The sequence below is a fragment of the Chiloscyllium plagiosum genome, unplaced genomic scaffold (genome assembly GCF_037043375.1).
Source record: "Chiloscyllium plagiosum isolate Xiang-an unplaced genomic scaffold, Cpla_swu_hap1 HiC_scaffold_14, whole genome shotgun sequence".
Lineage (NCBI taxonomy): Eukaryota > Metazoa > Chordata > Chondrichthyes > Orectolobiformes > Hemiscylliidae > Chiloscyllium > Chiloscyllium plagiosum.
Window position 1 is genome coordinate 20,665,888 of NW_028270152.1, and position 20,254 is coordinate 20,686,141.

General features: G+C 40.3%; 1 protein-coding gene across 7 annotated transcripts in view; it reads right to left on the minus strand.

Moving 5' to 3' along the window:
* Positions 1-381: 381 nt before the first annotated feature.
* The window catches only part of celsr3 (cadherin, EGF LAG seven-pass G-type receptor 3), a 251,061-nt gene continuing 231,188 nt past the window's right edge, over positions 382-20,254 (minus strand). For 4 of the 7 annotated variants that reach the window (XM_087994120.1, XM_087994117.1, XM_087994119.1 and 1 more), the window contains 4 exons: positions 18,094-18,267; positions 10,379-10,588; positions 6,745-7,774; positions 5,440-5,545 (listed from right to left, as the gene is read on the minus strand). In XM_087994120.1, coding sequence (XP_087850246.1) covers positions 5,449-5,545; positions 6,745-7,774; positions 10,379-10,588; positions 18,094-18,267 — 1,511 coding nt within the window. In that variant the 3' untranslated portion in view covers positions 5,440-5,448. Of the gene's footprint in view, positions 522-5,439; positions 5,546-6,744; positions 7,775-10,378; positions 10,589-18,093; positions 18,268-20,254 lie in introns of those variants that run through there. The other 3 variants (XM_087994121.1, XM_087994118.1, XM_087994123.1) reach the window with 2 other exon arrangements.

The following is a 20,254-nucleotide window of genomic DNA, read 5'->3' on the forward strand; positions in this document are numbered from 1 at the left end:
ATTAGTGATGATTTGAAGAAATATAGGCTGTTGCAGGTCTTGAGCTTGAACACTAGAGGATGGCAGTAGTTTTCTTCCTTATTTAACCTATCTACCCTGTTATCTACCATAAAACTCTACAGAGAAAGATGGAAGTTGCTGCTAATAGAGGAGATCATCTCTCTCTCAAGTGGGTGCAGAAATTAAATATTCTCCTAGTCTGGAATGTTCAATATTCTTTGCTTTTTTGGCACTCACAATGGTGCCCGAATCAGTGCGATTTCAAAGTAGATATGTCCTCTGATAGGAACAATTTTGAGAATGAAGTAATATCCATTTTCCTTTTATTTAACTCTTGACCCAATGGCTCTGCAGGTTGTGGCTGACTCCTTTGACCCCTCAAGTTTTAGGTAGAGTGATTTGTCCCATTTCTCAGTAACATTTGGTCTTCGTGCCACTTGTGCCTTTGGGTACCCACAGAGACAAAACACAGACACAGGAAAGCGATATTGCCTCAAGACTGCGTATCAGCTCTTGCCATTCTGTTTAAATAAAAGCAAATTAAGAACAGACTTATTTTAAACTCAATCAGACAAGGCAACAGTGATAAACATCAGAATTCAGGATGTTCAAAAATAACTGGTTAATGCATTAAAAAAAAACAAACAGGTTTATCAAACTCAGATACAGTCTCAAATTCAGAGTACAGGACTGATCTCTACTCGCTATTATATCTCGGTGTGCGTTTTTATTTTCAAATGCTCATTTTTAATTGAAGAACAGCACTTAAATTGAGGGTCACTAACCATCTCAAAGTTGCAGCGGAACATACTGAATTCAAATATAGTGTGGATAAGTGAAGGTTAGTAACATAGCAATGATAAGCTGGAACTATAATACTCTAAAAGGTGGGGCTGAATCCATTAATGGCATGCAATCAGAAGTGAAGCCAAACATTTGGTTGAGCTTGTATTATCATGAATCAGAAGTGAGACATCAAAATCAAACTCTAGTGAAAACCAGCCATTTTTTGAACGTCATTATTAACAAATGCATTATTGTGAAATGCTACCTTAGAGAATGGACCTGGCTGAAGCCACTTTAAAGTCAGTACAGTAAGAAAAACATATTGAGCATCTTTAGTCAGTTATGCCATTTTGAGGAGCAACGGCCAGGTGCTTTCCCAAAAGGAGAGGTAATCATAAAGGAGAACTGATTATCTGGGCCTTGTTTGGTGTATGGTCTACTTAGACCTATTAGTTGACATTAGTTTACAGGTTACAGAATAGCACTGGTATTGCATTAGAGAATGAATTACAACTGCATATAATGTCGATGAATCAATGGGAAGTATTTGCAATGTGAATGAAATAGAGGAAATATGGTTTATCTAAGACAAGAAGGAATGTGATCCATTTAAATTCAGTTTCAAATTTTGGAATTCTATATATAGGAAAAATGAATTATATTATTGAAATGTAATATAATAAAAGGAAGAGAAAAAGGACCAATGGTGTGAGAATGAAACAAGCAGATGTCTTTTATTTCACATTCCATAATGCTAATGCATTGTGGTGGGGTGAATACAACTTAATTCATTTGAAACCCATTTAATTGGAGGGAATATGATCAACTGAAGTTTATATAGCTTAAAAAATTAAGACTAGATGAGAGGGTGCGAAGAAACTCTGCATGGCATATAAACACCAAAACAAACCAGTTAGGAAAGATGGCTGGTTTCTGAGCTGAAGATGTCAAATAGTTTTCTGTAATTGGATAAGATTTGTATATTGGATATTCAGTAATACGTATATACAATATTCCATCTTAATAGGTCCAAACAGGGTAGATCAAAATGCATGTACTGAAAGAGTTTGATCCCCTTTCACCTAAAGCGATTCCATATCCCGAGCCTGTACCACTGCAGTCACCCAAACTATCTTTCATTTTAGATTAGATTCCCTACAGTGTGGAAACAGGCCCTTCGGCCCAACAAGTCCACACCGACCCTTCAAAGAGCAACCATCCAGACCCATTCCCCTAAATTCACCCCTGACTAATGCACCTAACACTACAGGCAATTTAGCATAGCCAATTCACCTAACCTGCACGTCTTTGGACTGTGGGAGGAAACCGGAGCACCCGGAGGAAACCCATGCCGACATGGGGAGAATGTGCAAACTCCACACAGACAGCTGCCTGAAGTGGGAATTGAGCCCAGGTCCCTGGTGCTGTGAGGCAGCAGTGCTACCACTGAGCCACTGTGCCGCCCTTTATATGGAGGTCAAAGACGGACTAGAGGGACACCAGGTAAAAAGCTCTAGATAAGATGGGGAAAGGATGTATCCAATGTCACCCTCATTGTGATGGCTAACTTTTGTGTTTGTCTGCATCAAGTTGTGCATAGACCATAGGTACGCAAATGCCAAGTCTCACTACGCACAGAGGTTCTAGCTGACCCGGTGGTATGAAGGATAGGTTGCCTTGTTGCCGCGGAATGCTCCAAGTAGTCAGACTGTCCCATTTCACCTGCACCTAGAGGAAAAATCACCTTTGGCATCAAGTATATCAGGCAGTGATGAACATCTAACGTCCTCGAGACCTTACAAGAATGGAGAGGGTTGCTTCTGTCAGGTTGTTCCCTGAGCAGACCGTCAATCATTTGGCAGAATTTCTCATCATCAGAACTTTTCAACAAGCACCAGGATGTTGCTTGGCTAGTGGTGAGAAGCGAACTACCCGGCTGATTCTACTCTCAGACTCTCTGTGCCAACACATACTGCCCTCGAAGCAGATGTGGGAGGGGTAGAGAATGTCACACAGCTCCTTCTCGAATGTGCCTTTGTGAAGAAAGTCTGAAGAGAGATGCAGTGGTTTTTGTTGATGTTCGTACCAAGCAGTACCGTGAAGTAGGACTCTGTGCTATACGGGGTGTGCCCTGGGAAACAAGAGTCAAGAAAACACCTACTGCGCCTGGAGGACCATCAACTCAGTAAAAGGTGCTCTTTGGTCTGCCCAAAACTTGTTGGTTTCCAGGGTACCAAGTTGACCTCGACCAAGTGTTGCGGCCTGGCATAGTGCAAAGTCCGTGACTAGATACTCAGGGATGTATTAGAGCTTGGGATAGCTGTGGTCAGGGCAGAGAAGGGAAAGACTATGGTCTTTCTGCCAAAGTACAACAAGGGTCCGTTCAGTTGTCAGACCTTCCTGTTGCCTCAAAATGAATACAAATAATTTCCTGCATGAGTAGAAAACAGCAGAGAAGCTTTGTGAAATGTCAAAATTCCAATATTTTGTTTGGCTTTTTTAACTGCAAAGACTGTACAGAATTGATTTAGAACCTTTTTATGTACTTTACAGATGACTTTTATGAATAAATTATATTTTGGCAATAAAATAATCATTGAATGATTCTTTTTGTGTTCTCTGCCTGAAGGCACGTCCAACCTACAGCATCCACCATGGGTAGGGCAAGGAGGTAGATCTCAACACATCCCAGCAGGAACATAAATCAAACTACTTGCTTGAGGTATCAAGCTGATCAAAACCAGGGGCCCATCCAACTAAGTGAACCAACCCCTGTAGGAATCCAAGTTGCTGTAACAGCACACGTCCACACGCATATTGTAGCCTGGAGCTATGGACAGTGATTGCAGCCATGGCCATGCAACTAAGGACAAACGTTACACAGCTCTGAGTAACAATATGGGTTTATTTTACTTTCACAACCACGAAATAATGCAACTGCGAAGTGCAAGCTGAAAGTCAAATCTTGTCATAATGAAGTTGATTATAAACTTCAACAATGTACAGAGTTTGGTTGGAGATCAAACTCCAAAAATCATTATGAAGTTCTAACGTTATGAAAACTTACTTGCAACAGACTGTCAATTACTGATTTCATGCCCAAGACAAATTTATAGCAAAGACGAAAAACATTTCTTTCAAGCTAACATGTTTCATCACATTTTTGAATTGGTTGCAAATCTTGGATACTTGAGGAACACTTATGCTGAGTTTAATTTATTCTCTTTTGTGATGTGAATGTTAACCATCTTTTTATTCAACAAAATATAAACTAAATGTAAAGAAATTGTAGAAAGACATTGCATAAATATGGCACATGGCATTTTAAATTAAGACTGCTGATTTCGTACTGAAACAGTCCCTCTTCAGTACCTACACAGGCACTTCTTCCGCCGTTACATTGATGACTGTATCGGTGCAGCGTCCTGCACCCAGGCTGCACTGGAGCAGTTCATCGACTTCGCCCATAACTTTCACCCAGCCCTCAAAATCACTTGGTCCATCTCAGACACCTCCCTCCCCTTTCTTGACCTCACCATTTCCATCTCTGGCGACAGTCTCCAGACGGACATTTACTACAAACTGACAGACTCCCATAACTATCTGGACTATACCTTCTCCCACCCAATATCCTTCAAAAACTCTATCCCATTCTTCCAATTCCTCCAGTTCTGCTGTATCTGCTTGGACAAGGAGACATTTCACTCGCGAGTGTCCCAGATGTCCACCTATCTTGAACCATGTGCTTTTCCTCCCTCCATCATTCAGACAGCCCTCTGCTGCACCACCTCAAATTCCCTGTCCCACTGCTTTAAACCCCCTTCAACGCAATAAAGACAGAGACCCCTTGTCCTCACCTACCACCCCACCACTCCCCGCATCAGATGCATCATCCTCAAACACTTCAACTCCAAATTGACCCCACCACCAAGAAGATCTCCCCTCCCCACTCCTCTCTGCCTTCCACAAGAACTGCACCCTCCAACAATACTTGGTTCACGCCACCCCTGCCACCAAACCCCCACGTACCTTCCCCTGCAACCTGGAAAAGGTACAAAACCTGCCAGTACATCACCTCCTCACCTGTATCCAGGGCCCCAAACAGACCTTCTAGGTGAGACAGAGGTTCACTTGCCTCTCTTCCAACCTAATTTACTGCATCAGGTGCTCCCATCATGGTCTGCTCTACATCGGAGAGACCGAACGTAAACTTAGGGAATGGTTCACTAAGCATCTCAGCTGGGCCCGTAAGGGCCAACCAGACCTCCTAGTCACTGCCTATTTTAATTCCCCCAACCACTCGCTTTCCAACATAACCATCCTTGGCCTCCTCCACTGCCAAAACAAACAACACCTCCTATTGGAGGAGCAACACCTCATCTTCCACCTGAGCATCTTACTGCCCAGAGGACTCAACACTGAATTCCCCAATTTCAAATAACCTCCCTTCCCTTCCCCTGATTCCCTTCCCAGTCCTCCCACTCAAATGCTCCCTGCCACCAACCAGATTCATTCCTCCCAGTGACCAACCAGGTCGTACCCTCTGCCTGTCTTTACCTATCCCCACTTCACCACCTTGCCCCCGCCTCTCCCTTCCCCTTTATCTGCAGCCATCTTCCCCCACCCCCGCCTCAGTCCTGAAGAAGGGTTACACTCGAAATGTCAACTTCTGCACCTCCTGATGCTGCCTGGCTTGCTGTGTTCTTCCAGTCTCCTGCCTGTCTGGTTTAGGACTGAAATACAGGTACATTTCGATTCCCTGTGTGAATCAGATAAGAGATAAACAAATTCCTTACACTTGGAAGCTATGCCTATTAATTTAATAAAGAATTATCATGCAGATTTCAGCATTTAAAGAGCACCATTCAAATCCCTTGTAACACCTTGTACTTCATCTCTTCAAATTCCAAAACAATATAATTTTTGTTTTCTGGCACAATTGCTTTCCTCACCTATGCGAATGCCATTTTATAACTTTAAGAAATAATTGCTTTGAATTCCAGGACCTTGTATTTTGGATATTAAAGGAAGTGTTTTCAGAATTAGTTACCATTCATTAGATTTTGTTTTTAATAATTAATTCAGTTAAGTGGGATTAAGATGTGAGATTTCATTTTATTCAGATAGAAGAGCTATAAAACATCAGGTAGAACCAGAAACAGACTGCGAGAACTGTCTGCATAAATTACATTTTTATATAATGACCCAGTTCAGAAACACTCATCATCCTTGTGTTGAATTATTGTATTTGTGTATTACAGGGACTTAATAACAAAGCAACTATTTGCCTCAACTATAAGCATGTAGTGCTTATGCTTCATACAAGTTTCATCACAATCATTTTCATTTAAACTAAAAGCTTACATTTCAGATGCTCAGAATCGCTTCACAATTCTCTATTATGACTAATCTTCTCATTCTTTTCAATCTATATTTTTGCCTGCATGGAATTTGAATGATGGTAATGACATGAGAAAAAAAAGTATTGTCTCTTACTCTATCTTGTTATTACCAACATCCTTAAAACTTTGGAATACACAATTAGTTTTAGCATTTCCTTCTTTCTATAATCAACTTTTAAGTTTCAAGCACAATTAATGACTATTTCTTGATTTATCTTGACTTTTATTTCACTCTGTTCAGGAATAATAGTGTGCTCTTCCATGGGTTTTTTCCTTCAAAAGAATTACTGTGAAGGGCATGCCCAATGTTAAAATGAGTGAATGGCAAAGCAGTAAATTAGGAAGAAATAATTAGACAATGCCAAGATTGGAGTTAAAAGTCTGGAGAAAGAAATTCTGAGAGGTTTAACAGTCTTATACAATAAGTTTGTACTGTCCCAATAACAGCCTGTTGGCACTGTAATTCACAACTACAGGTGTTTGATCACTCAATACACGTAATATACATGATTGCCACACTTGCATCAGTCCATTAGTCATAACAATTTGTACTTACTCTGAATCTGGCGAAATCTCTGAGATGCTGTGAGATGTTGCAGAATGTGGTGTTGAGGGGCATGGGGCAGAGGTCATTGAGGATGTCTGTACCCCTGAAGGGGTAAAAGTTGTCTGTGGGGCAGATGGAGTGGTGGTGGAGGGAGCAGAAGAAAGGGCAGAAGAATTAAAAGAAGCAAGGATGGAGGACAGAATATCCAATTGCTCTGTAGAAGGTTGTCGGCTTGGTAATGGACCTAGTTGCTCTCTGGAAGGCTGTCTTCTGGGCAAAGTATTTAGTTGTTCTCTGGAGGGATGCCTGCTAGGCATTGGATCCAAACGCTCTCTGGATAAATACCTGCGAGACATTGTGTCGAGTTGCTCTCGTGAAGAATGTCGACTTGATGTTAGACCTAGTTGCTCTCTAGATGGTTGTCTTCTAGATAGGGTATCTAGATGTTCTCTGGAGGGTTGTTTATTTGACAGAGCCTCTAAATGTTCCCGGGATGCATGCCTACTGGGAACAGTGTCCATCTGCTCTCGCGACATTTGCCTATTAGGTACAGTGTTTAGCCATTCCTTGGACATTTGCCTTACAGGTAACATATCTAGATGTTCTCTGGAACCATGCCTCCTTGGTATTGAGTCTAGCTGTTCTCTGGACCCATGCCTACTGGGTACTCTGTCTTGATGTTCTCTAGAAGCATGCCCACTTGGGGTCATGTCTAGCTGTTCTCTGGACCCATGCCGGCTGGGAACAGTTTCTAGTCGGTCTCGTGATGCATGCCTGCTGGAGAGTGCGTCCAACTGTTCCTTGGACATATGTCTCCTGACTAGCATATCCAACTGCTCACGTGATGAATATCGGCTGGCCGGTTGAGACAGACTTCCAGCGCCGGAGTACATACGGCCATAGGAGGCTGCTGGAACAACCCTGGGACCTAGTGTTGAAGTATTGTACCAAGGCAACTCAATCTGCATTCTGTTGATGGAATTTGAACTTTCATTCTTCAGAGTTGCAGATGGATATTGCATTCTGTTTTTCAGAATCCCTAGACAAAACATATAAACACAGTTCATAATATTTCATGAGTTTATACTGAATAAAGTGAGAAATGATAATGCAGCCAAAGTAAATTATCCCGAGCTTGCCAACTGCAAGTCAAAAAATTGTAGAAAAGTAATATTTGAATTCCGTGTCCCCAAGTCACACAGAGGCAAAAACTGCCCAGTATTTGCACTCCTGATTACTGTGATAACTTTTATTTGAAAGAAAATACTAGGGATTGATTAAGCTGTTGTTATACTATGAAACTGACAGTAACCACTTCCATTTGCAGAGTTAAGTCAGAAACTCAGAGGCTGCTTTCACTGATTTTGCTAGCTCTTATAAAGTTGAAACATTTGCAGCTGCAAAATAATTAGAAATCACTGAATTAACGTGAAATCCCACAATCTGCACTATCATTTGCAATGTAAAACTCTTAAAAAATATTATGTCTTATGAATTAAATATAAGTGGGGTTTCAGTACACTAAACCAAATAAGACAAACAAGGCACTAAAAAATTAAATTTTGTACTTGTGGAATATTAAACTTCTCCATGTTATGATACAAATTGTATGGATTCATAACATATTTAAAATTTATACAATTTCAGCTTCTACCCAAATTCCTCTGATTATGTTCCAAAATTTATTTCATTTTCTGGAAGTTACAAAAATACTTTGAACACTTGCTTGTGGTTTTTTTGGTCTGCTGTCTGTGAGAACCACTTATTGTGCCTGCCTGATGCTCTCAGTTGCTAGAAATCTACTATTGCTAGTGCCAGAATGAAATTTATATTGGGAAAGATGAAATCTATGTCACAGGACTCACTTGATCTTTTTCAGTAGTTTCCTTCGCAGTCAACGCTGACCATCATCATTTTGCTCCTGACCACAAAATCATTGACTACGTCTGAATGTTCAGTTATAAAAAAGATCACATCTTGTCCTCATGAATAGTTTGGCAGTTTTTGTTGTCTATAATCACACTTGCAATTCTTCACTGAGTAGAGAATTTATAGCACCCAATTTTGCAAAAAACAAAATTGGCCCAAAATAGAGGCCCACAATTGTTCATTCAGCCATCTCCCATTTGAAGGGGATGCAGATCAAAGAACTGAGAATGGAAGTTAGCACATAGCTTTCAAGTCACACTTTACAATGCTATGCAGTAGAGTTATTTTGAAAAGATATTAATCAGATAGTTTAATTAGAAAGTACGTGGATTCATTATCACACTTTCAAATCAGAAAGCATTTTGCAGTATAATAGAATATAGCAAGCCCAACAGTCAGATAAGCTAAATTATCATTTAACATTAAGTTTTCACATGAAGATTCACTCTAAAAACTTTACTTAAGATAACTTTGTTTCAAGACCGCAGTTCTATGGGTTTGGATGACATTATAAGTTTGAGCATATCACAGCCTTTTTTTTTTACGTGGAAGTCCAATAAATCTATTCAAGTCAAGAGGTTCAATGTGAGTCTGTCTTCTGCTATATGTTCAAGCAGAAAGAAATATGTAGGAAATACAAAACGTTCCCTATTTCATACACTTGACGTATACTGGATATTGACACAAAATCAAAAAATAGAGTTTTTGTGCAATCTTTGATGCATGTTATTGCATCTTGTTATGCGTGACCTGACCAACATCTGATCAGCACTTGCATCTGTAAAGACATATTATCTGGTTACCATGTTGTATTTGTGAAATCGCACTGTGCACAAATTACCTGCAACAGTTCCTTATATTACAATAGTAACTACACTTCAAAAGAATCTGAGAAATACTTTGCGATGTCCTGAAGGCACAAGGCTATAATAATGCAAGATTTTTCTATTTCTGTTGTATCTCATTGCTCCGTATTTTGCATCTTGATTGTTACCATCACTCTTCATCGTACACCTTACAGCCTTCAGGTGGTTAGCCTGTGGAACTTCTCTACTGGTCCGTTTTGTGGATCCTATATTTATAATATCAGTTCAATAATTCTTCAGCAATTTCCAGGTACATAAGAGCCTGGTTTGGCAACTGCTCTGCTGGGGATCGTAGGAAGATGGTGTGCAGAGCCCAGGCCATCATGGCAACCAACCTTCCATCCTTGGACTCCAATTACATGGCTCGCTGCTGCTGAAATGCTGCCAACATCATCAAAGATGAAAATGTGTTGCTGGAAAAGCGCAGCAGGTCAGGCAGCATCCAAGGAACAGGAGAATCGACATTTCGGGCATAAGTCCTTCTTCAGGAAACATCATCAAAGACCTTCGCACCCTGGTAATGATCTCCTATAACCTTTTCCATCAGGCAGAGGATACAGAAGCCTGAATGCATACACCAGCAGATCCAAAGACAGCCTGGTCATTATTAGACTACAGAATGGACACTCTAACCTCAAATAATGCTGATTTTGCTAATGCTGATCTCTCTTGTACGCCCTGTGCAATGTTACGTGTATGCCTCCATTTAAATCTTTTGTTCAGAACATTCTTGATTACTATGATTTGCCTGTATTTCTTGTAAACAAAGATTTTCACTGTACTTCGGTACAAGTGACAATAAATCAATCAATCAATGCTGAGGATTCTTTTTGCAATCTTTTCTTTACCTTTTCGCTGTCGCTCTTGTTTTAATAGATGGGTTGGTGTATTCTCATCACCGCTGGCAATAGATGTGTCAGGTTGGTTGTTGTTAGTGGCATCCTTATTGAAATCAAGGCCCAGCTTTCTTTCTGAGCCCCACTTCTGCAGTGAGCAGGCATGAACTTCACACTCACCCAGTGCTGGCCAATAGGATATTAAATCATTGCCATCACAATCTGTAAAATATAATGAAGCATTTTACAGGCCCAGCCTGCATCAAACAAAGTGCAAGTTGTGTGAAAATTTTACCACAGCTAAGAACTGGGAATTAGCACAAAAATAGGCCAATGTCTAGAGTTCCGGCTCTGAAGGCAAATTCTCTGCTGATTCAAAAAGAGGTTGTAAAGTTCAGCTGTGCCCAAGGCAGTGTTACCACATTTCGTACGGAAAACGAATTTCAGGCTGGGAAAAAGAAGGTACTGTTGGTAAGTTTAATCCTTAAGAATTATACTGATTTCATTTGTTTCTGGACTTTTCCAACCTCAAAAGGTTTGCCCATATAAAATGGAACCATAAAAATCTGTCTGACCTGTATGATTGAAGCCGATGCTTAAATGTATGTTTTTCTCATTTAGCACAGAGGTTCGTTTGAATTTTGATCTCTTCATCGTTTGCTGTTGAGTGTAACATTTTCGTATTTATAAAATACCCGACTTGGGAACAATTTTCTGCAGTTTTCTTGCTCAGCACTAACACAGCAGTAGTCTGGGATAGAATGGAATTCCTCTGGGGGTTTTTGGATGAGAAAAACTGGATTCATCAGGGCAACAAGTACTAGTACACACCTACAGTTAACTGAACAAGACATCTAAATAGCCCATACCATTGTTCTTCAAATGTAGCAACATGGGCATATAGATCCCTGGATCCTTTCAACTCACCACTGGTAACTATGTTTAACACACTTAACTTTCTCCTTTGGAAGATTCACTAACTTAACCAAACATACTATGTTCCTGGATATCAAAATTCTGCATTATACAATGCAATAGATAGCACCCAAGATTTGTTTAGACTATTGAACCAGGTTGCCATCTCTGCCAGGTGGAAGACTATTTTGTAGATAACCTACCTTGAAGCCCAAAGAAAACAGGTGGTAGTCTCTCAATCACTTTGGCATTCTAAATGTGATTATGCCTCCCCACTCAGTTTCTGTTCACTTCATTTTTCTTCTGAGCTTCATTCGCCCTTGTGACTAACTGTGCCCCATAAATATTTCAGATTCATTTGGAAGCAGAACAGAGACTGAAAGAATTTTTATTCACTTTTGTGAGCATGTACCTAACACTTGAGCTGCTTGGCAGATTTCACACCCCGTTGGGTTAGCTAGCTATATTTGAGACCTTATACTAATTATACATAAAATTGTGTCACCAACTTAGTGTACTCCAGGCTGACTCAATTTTGCACGGGTTTTACCATACTTACAAAATAAAGGATAAAAATGTTGTTACAACTCCATTCAGTACTAATTTTGAATATGGCAGGGATTTGCCAATCACCACTGATGATACCATTGTAACATTTAAAACTTCTGTGCAGCAATTTTTCTTTCTTTGTAGTGGTTGTTCATGCAGGTTCTCTGTAGTATTCTCAGAAGAGGGGAACTTACCAATAGTAGTGAGTAAATCAGAAACTTAGAAGTATTGCGTGTTTGGCACTAACAGTAATGTCATGCCTATATAAAACTTACCTTGGTCAAATTGCTAAATATACCAAGAGATGTAGAGAGATTTCCTAAAATTCTATATACACACACTTATCTGATAAATAAATGTAATTGATGTACCACAGTCACACTTAAGAAGCATATTAACATGTCAAAATAAACCAAAGAACTATGGATGCTGGAGATTTGAAACAAAAACAGAAATTAATGGAGAGATGCAGCAGGTCTGACAGTATCTGAGGGATGAAAGCAGACTTAATGCTTTGAGTCCAGATACAACAGTTCTGTATTTTTTGTTTTTGTTTGGGTATATACACTGCTTATTGCACAATGTTCAGCTCCATTTACAACTCTTCAGATACTGAAATGGTATGTGCCCACATGCAACAAGACCTGGACAACATTCAGACTTGGGCTTATAACTGCCAACTAAAAATCTCACCACACAAGTGCCAGGTAATGACCATTTCGAACAACTGGAATTATAATCATTTTCCCTTGGTTTTCATTAATATCCTGGTGTCACTGTTGACCAGAAACCTAACAGTACCAGCCACATAAACAATGTGGCAAGGATAACAGGTCCAAGAGAATTACTTAATGGTGAGTAACTTGTGTCTTTATTTCACAGACTCTTTCCACCATTTACAAGGACTAAGTCAGGCATGTGATAGAATATTCTCAACTTGACTGGATGAGTGTCGTTCAACGACAGAAGAGATTTGTCTCAATCCGAGTCAAAACAACAAACTGGCACCCCATACACCAATTCAACGGTAACTCCCTCCACCACTAGTACACTCAATCGCCTCCAAGATAAACTACAGCAACTTGCTGAGGTTTCTGTGATACAATCTCCCAAAGCTGCAATGCATATCACGCGGAACAACAGTGGGAACACCAACAATGTGGCTTGGAAATAATTTGCTGTTCTTACAGCAACATTTGTTTAAATTCCTGAACTGCTAACAGCACATGGGAGGATCTTCACTACAAGGGGTTAAAGAAAGTGGTCCAGAAACATATTTTTGAGAACCTATGAATAAAAATAATTATCATTGTGTTGTTCAAGTTTGCAAAAGGACAATTTAGACTGCATAAATACTCAAAAATGAGCACTCAATATAAGTTATCTATATTAGAAAGATCTTTTCGAGGAGAATAGGGAAATGTTGAGCCAACAGAAACAAAAAGGATGGGAAACAATAATCTGGCACAAATTTAACAGTGACTTGGACAAATGTGGATTAATCAGACAAAATACGAGGGAGCGTAGTAGATATTCACTGAACTAATTCCTGGGATGGCATAACTGTCCTGAGGAGACTGGGTCTATTGTCTATAGAAGAATGAGAGATGATAACATTGAAACTTATAAAATGTTTAAAGGGCTAGACAGGGTGGATCCAGAAAGAATGCTTCCTCTGGCTGGGACTGGGGCATGCAGTGGGGGTGGTGAGGAGACTCAGATATACCGATCAGATAATTTTTCGCTGTTTGTCGTGCAAACTCATGAACATCCCAAGGGCAGTCAACTCTTGATTCTGAAAAGTGGTCAGTTTACCCTGAAAGCTTATGGTCTCTGAAATGTTTGAGTAAGAGTTGTTTCATGCTGCTGTTAATCAGTAGCAACAAGAGTTATATTCTACACAAAGAAGATTCTGTTTTTAAGCCAAAAAGATGTTTTCTCTATTACAGAAATAAGTAGTGTGCTCTATGAATTTTAGTGTTGGTTTGAGGTCAGGCGTGTAAGCTATCACAAAAAGTTGTGGATCGGATTAAAGAGAATATCCCTTTGGCTTTTCACAAGTAGATAACATTGGCAGTACCCAATCAGTCCATGCTTGTAAAACTCTCAATACAGTGTCAAACATTTGCCAAATAATCCTGAATATGAGAGAAATTATGCTGGCTACCAATTTATATTTGTTAGTCAGGCTCACAGTATGGTGCATTTGCTTGCACTGGGAACTATCCTTGAATTGGTATCCTTGTGAAATGGTCTGAGGAAAAATTTCAACAAAATGTTACTTCATTTTCCACCAATAACTCAAATTCTCTTGTATGGAAGTCTCTATTCTATACCTCTTTGGCACTGGCAAAAGGTGAACTTTTCCTTTTCTTGTTGGTTGCAAGGTAACAAACTGAAATAGCTCTGGGTGTTCCCAATTCATCAACCAGTTAGCTTACACTCCCAAATGGACTGTACATCGAACACAGAACATTACAGTGCAGTACAGGCCCTTCAGCCCTCAATGTTGCGCCGTCCTGTCATACTAATCTGAAGCCCATCCCACCTACACTATTCCAGGTTCGTCCATTTGCCTGTCCAATGACGACTTAAATGCACTTAAACTTGGCGAATTTACTACCGATGCAGGCAAAGCATTCCATACCCTTACTACTCTCTGAGTAAAGAAACTACCTCTGACATCTGTCTTATACCTATCTCCCTCACTTTAAAGTTGTGTCCCCTCGTGTTTGCCGTCCCCATACCTGGAAAAAGGCTCTCCCTGTCCACCCTATCTAACCCTCTGATTATCTTGTATGTTTCTATTAAGTCACCTCTCAACCTTCTTCTCTCTAACGAGAACAGCCTCAAGGCCCCCAGCCTTTCCTCGTAAGACATTCCTTCCATACCAGGCAACATCCGAGTAAATCTCCTCTGCACCCTTTCCAAAGCTTCCACATCGTTCTTATAATGCGGTGACCAGAACTGTACACAATATTCCAAGTATGGCCGTACCAGAGCTTTGTACAGCTGCAGCATAACCTCCTGGTTCCGGAACTCAATCCCTCTATTAATAAAAGCCAAAACTTGCTTGCCTTCTTAACAATCTGGGTGGCAACTTTCAGGGATCTGTGTACATGGACACTGAGATCTCTCTGGGCGGCACGGTGGCACAGTGGTTAGCACTGCTGCCTCGCAGCGCCAGAGACCCGGGTTCAATTCCCGCCTCCGGCGACTGACTGTGTGGAGTTTGCACATTCTCCCCGTGTCTGCGTGGGTTTCCTCCGGGTGCTCCGGTTTCCTCCCACAGTCCAAAGATGTGCAGGTCAGGTGAATTGGCCATGTTAAGTTGTCCATAGTGTTAGGTAAGGGGTAAATGTAGGGGAATGGGTCTGGGTGGGTTGCGCTTCGGCGGGTCGGTGTGGACTTGCTGGGCCGAAGGGCCTGTTTCCACACTGTAAAGTAATCTAATCTAATCTAACTGCATTTCCAAGAATCTTACCATTAGCCCAGTACTTTGCATTCCGATTACTCTGGCCAAAGTGTATCACCTCACAGTTGTCCACATTAAACTCCATAATTTGGCAATCTTTCCTTTCCTTCAGTTTCTCATTCTTTCAGCTCAACTGAATGCCCTGAATCCAACTGGAACACACAGTTCATCAACCTATAATAGCTGATCCAAGGAGATAGCTTCCAGACATTTCTGAGGATGTATTAGGCTACGGAACGCATCCAGTTCTTTGAATAATGCTCATCAATATAGTTGTACAATAAAACTGCAGGGTGCAATTTCTGTTCTCAAGGATCGCTACTGAATATTTTGAAGGCAGAGGTAGATTGATTCCATTGCTCAACAAGAATCTAAGGGCCTTGGATAGATGGGAATAAGGAATTCAAAATGACAAACAAATTGCCTATGATGTTATTGAATGGCACAGCAGATTTGAGGGGTTAAATGTCCTACTTCTGCTCCTTGTTGTATATTCATACATCTTAGCATCATTTATTTATAACAGCTATTTTACACCTCTGGTAATAGGAGCATTTAAGAAGTGCTGAGACATTTAAAACACTATGTGTGAATAATGAGGTGCTAAATGCATCTGTTCAAATGAACAATTAACAAATTAACATTTACAAAGTGGAGATGTGAATGATTAAACAGCTGCTCAAGTGTATTTAGAACATCACATTCTTTATTGTACACTAAATGTATTGAGCTATTACTCAAACCAAGAGAAAGAAAAACAGCAGTCATGTCCTCCAGAAACAGAGTGGAGCAAACTGTTTCTACTAACATTTATTGGAAAGTCACAGTTCTGATTTAAATCTCTATCTAAACTTCTACTGAGAAACGGCAAAATATTCTAGTCTTTTAAAAAATTCTGCTTCTTTAACTTGCAACATAATTCCAATGTAAGACATGGTCAGAATTTCTTTTGCTGCATGTTTGGGGTGAAGCAAAAAGAAGGAAAGGGAGTTAGCCCAAATTTCCATCTGTTTGTTTAACCAATGGAAAATTAGACAAGCTCTATGGGTTGGGGAGTGTGATGGGTACAGAAGGTGTGAGGGGGAATGTGCTTCACATTCTTCAATTTTGCATTACATTCGGGCAACAAAACAGCCATAGGTCACAGGAATGACATTAACTGCACAATTATTTATATTTTATAATTGTCAATGATTGCTACATTATGTGTTTTAGAACTTCTGGCAAAAGCAAGTGCTTTATGCAGAATTTAATTTTGTTCCAATCTTGCACTGAGTTTTAATTGGGGCTATTACTCTTAAAAATTATGATGTAAATACGGGGTGGGTGCACTTCAATACACATATTGTACACAAGAACTTCACATGGACATATTTTGTCCAAATTCCTTTTCACTCTTGTCAACACTGACCCATTGACATCCCCTACAAATGTCATCTATTCTTGAACCAATCACGCTGCAACATCTCTGTGAAATTAAGTAGTCAGGACTAGATCTAGACCTTAGCAACAAGGATAGAGAATTGAGCATAGGAGTTGGGAGGTCATATTGGTTATGCCACTTTTGGAAATGTGTGTGCAATTCTGGGTCTCCATCCTATAGAAAGGATGTTGTGAAACTTGAAAGAGTTCAGAACGGATTTACAAGGATGCTGCCAGGGTTGGAGGGTTTAAGCTACAGAGAGAGAGACTGAATAGGCTGGGACTGTTTTCCCTGGACAGTCGGAGACTGAGGGTTGACCTTATAGAGGTTTATAAAATCATGAGGGGCATGGATAGGGTAAATACAGAAGGCAATTTCCCTGGGGTGGGGAAGTTCAGAACTAGAGGACATAGGTTGAGGGTGAGAGGGGAAAAATTTAAAAGGGACCTGAAGAGCAACTTTTTCACACAAAGAGCGGTGCATGAATGGAATGTGCTTCTACAGGAAGTGGTGGAGGCTAGTACAATTACAGCATTTATAAGGCATCTAGATGGGCATATGAATGGAAAGGGTTTAGAGGGATATGGGCCAAGTTCTGGCAAATGGGACTAGATTAAGTTATGATATCTGGTCAGCATGGATGAGTTGGAAGAAGGGTCTGTTTCCTTGCTGTACATCTCTATGACTCTAACAAGCAGCAGCTTTAGATTTACATCAGAATTCAAATCTGAATTCACTGTGGCTGTCCAGATGGAACTGTTAAGTTTAGCTACCAAAAGAATTGTGTGCTTGCCAGAATATAATGGTTGTAGAGTTCAATCCCAAAAATTAAACACTTAAATATTTAGGACTCTGCTCTACACCGAGGTTAGGTCAGTTGGTAAGTCCAAAGGAAAGTAACATAGTTTTAACACAATTGCAATCACAAAACATATGATGTCAAATCAAAGTGGTGCAAAATGATATCCTCAAAGCAGCCTCATTCCATTTGCGCTTGGAATTAACCCAGGCCCTGGCTTTTCTAAATCAGTTTTAATGCAAGTTTAAAATTTCTTACCTGGACATAGACATGTCGGATAAAATAGTATAAAAGGTGAAATGATTCAAACATTAATCTCAAAGTTAGAAAGGTTGTTGTCTAATTTCATTTTACAGAGAAACTTGGCCCACACCTCATTGGTCATAGCTGTATTTGAAAGTAAGCCCCAGAGGTTTAAGCATGTTAAAATAAAATCTATTAAAGAAACAGAATTTTACATCTCAATCAAGTGAAAGTATGTTTCACCCCTGATCCATTTTGACAGATTAAAAAAAAGTTAATTGCATTTGCATTAAATCTGACAAATTTTGCCATTGTCTACTTACCTTTAGGAGTTGTATGCAAGGGGTCAGTAAGCAGCCGTTCACTGTTTGCTGTCCGCTTAAATCGGCGTGGAAAGCGTCCACGATATCGTTCATTTTCCTCACTTTCTGATGACGCCAAAGAAAGGCTACGCTCTTCATCCAATGACAAATCACTATCAGTGTCAGAATCATTGTCTGTTCACAAGAATGACAAAGTGTTAATTTATTGTCATAGAGTCATATTCATAGAGATGTACAGCATGGAAACAGACCCTATGTCAAGATCCTGGAATTACCTCCTTAAGGCATTGTGGGTCTACTGACAGCACATAGACTGCATTGGTTCAAGAACCACCTAATGAGCTTTCAAATAAACCTGTTGGACTATAATCTAATGTTGTGTGATTTTTAACTTGGTTCAAGAAGGTAGCTCACCACCACCTCCTTGAGGATTAATAGGGAAAGGCAATAAATTTTGGCCAGCAGTAACATCTCCATGTGCCACGAGTGAATAAAGAAAATAAAGGTATAGGTTTTAGCTGCAAGAGATGTCCACTGTCACAGTTTTTGAATTGTTCAGTGTATTTTGTTATAATCCCTGAGACCACAAAATTTATATTATGATCCCATTCGGGGCCAATACCATTTGTATTTAAAGAAGACAAAGTTTAAAATCCCAGACACTTACTAAGAGAATGAAGCCAGAAGATTCCAACCTTTTTAAATTAACAAAATAAAATTTACCATACAAGGCTGGAAACCTAAACTAATCTATGATATTCAAACAATTCACACTCTAACATGCAGAAATAACTCTGAAGTAAATGTGAGTTCATGGGATTGTTGGTTTTGGAGGACAACTTTTGGACCTTTCCATCTGCATTGGCTGTCTAAGTATTTTGATTTAGAGCCAGTCTCTTGTTGATTTCCTCTAATCTTGCAAGTTATTTCTATTTAATTTTTCAATGCCCTGTGAAATCCTCAACTGAACCTGCCTCCACCACATTTGCAGACAGTGCATCCCATATATTAACTACATAGAGTCATAGAGATGTACAGCACAGAACCAGACCCATCGGTCCAACTCGTCCATGCCGACCAGATATCCCAACCCAATCTAGTCCCATGTGCTAGCACCCTCCCAAATCCTTCCTATTCATATACCCATACAGATGACTATTAAATGTTGCAATTGTACCAGCCTCCATCACTTCCTCTGGCAGCTCATTCCATACACACACCACCCTCTGCGTGAAAAAGTTGTCCCTTAGGTCTCTTTTATATCTTTCCCCTCTCACCCAAAACCTACGCCCTCCAGTTCTGGACTCCCCCACCCCAAGGAAAGGACTTTGTCTATTTATCCTATCCATGCCCCTCATAATTTTGTAAACCTCTGAAGGTCACCCCTCAGCCTCCGAAGCTCCAGGGAAAACAGCCCCAGCCTGTTCAGTCTCTCCCTATAGCTCAAATCCTCCAACCCTGGCAACATCCTTATAAATTTTTTCTGAACCCTTTCAAGTTTCACAACATCTTTCCGATAGGAAGGAGACCAGAATTGCACGCAATATTCCAACAGTGGCCTAACCAATGTCCTGTACAGCCACAACATGACCTCCCAACTCCTGTACTCAATACTCTGACCAATAAAGGAAAGCATACCAAACACCTTCTTCACTATCCTACCTACCTGCGACTCCACTTTCAAGGAGCTATGAACCTGCACTCCAAGATCTCTTTGTTCAGCAACACTCCTGAGGAACTTACCATTAAGTGTATAAGTCCTGCGAAGATTTGCTTTCCCAAAATGCAGCACCTCGCATTTATCTGATTTAAACTCCATCTGCCTCTTCTCAGCCCATTGGCCCAACTGATCAAGATCCTGTTGTAATCTGAGGTAACCTTCTTTGCTGTCCACTGCACCTCCAATTTTGTTGTTATCTGCAAACTTATTAACTATACCTCTTATGCTCACATCCAAATCACTTATATAAATGATGAAAAGTAGTGGATCCAGCACCAATCCTTGTGGCACTCCACTGGTCACAGGCCTCTTGTCTGCCACCACCACCCTCTGTCTTCTACCTTTGAGCCAGTATTGTATCCAAATGGCTAGTGCTCCCTGTATTCCATGAGATCTAACCTTGCGAACCAGTCTCCCATGGGGAACCTTGTCAAATGCCTT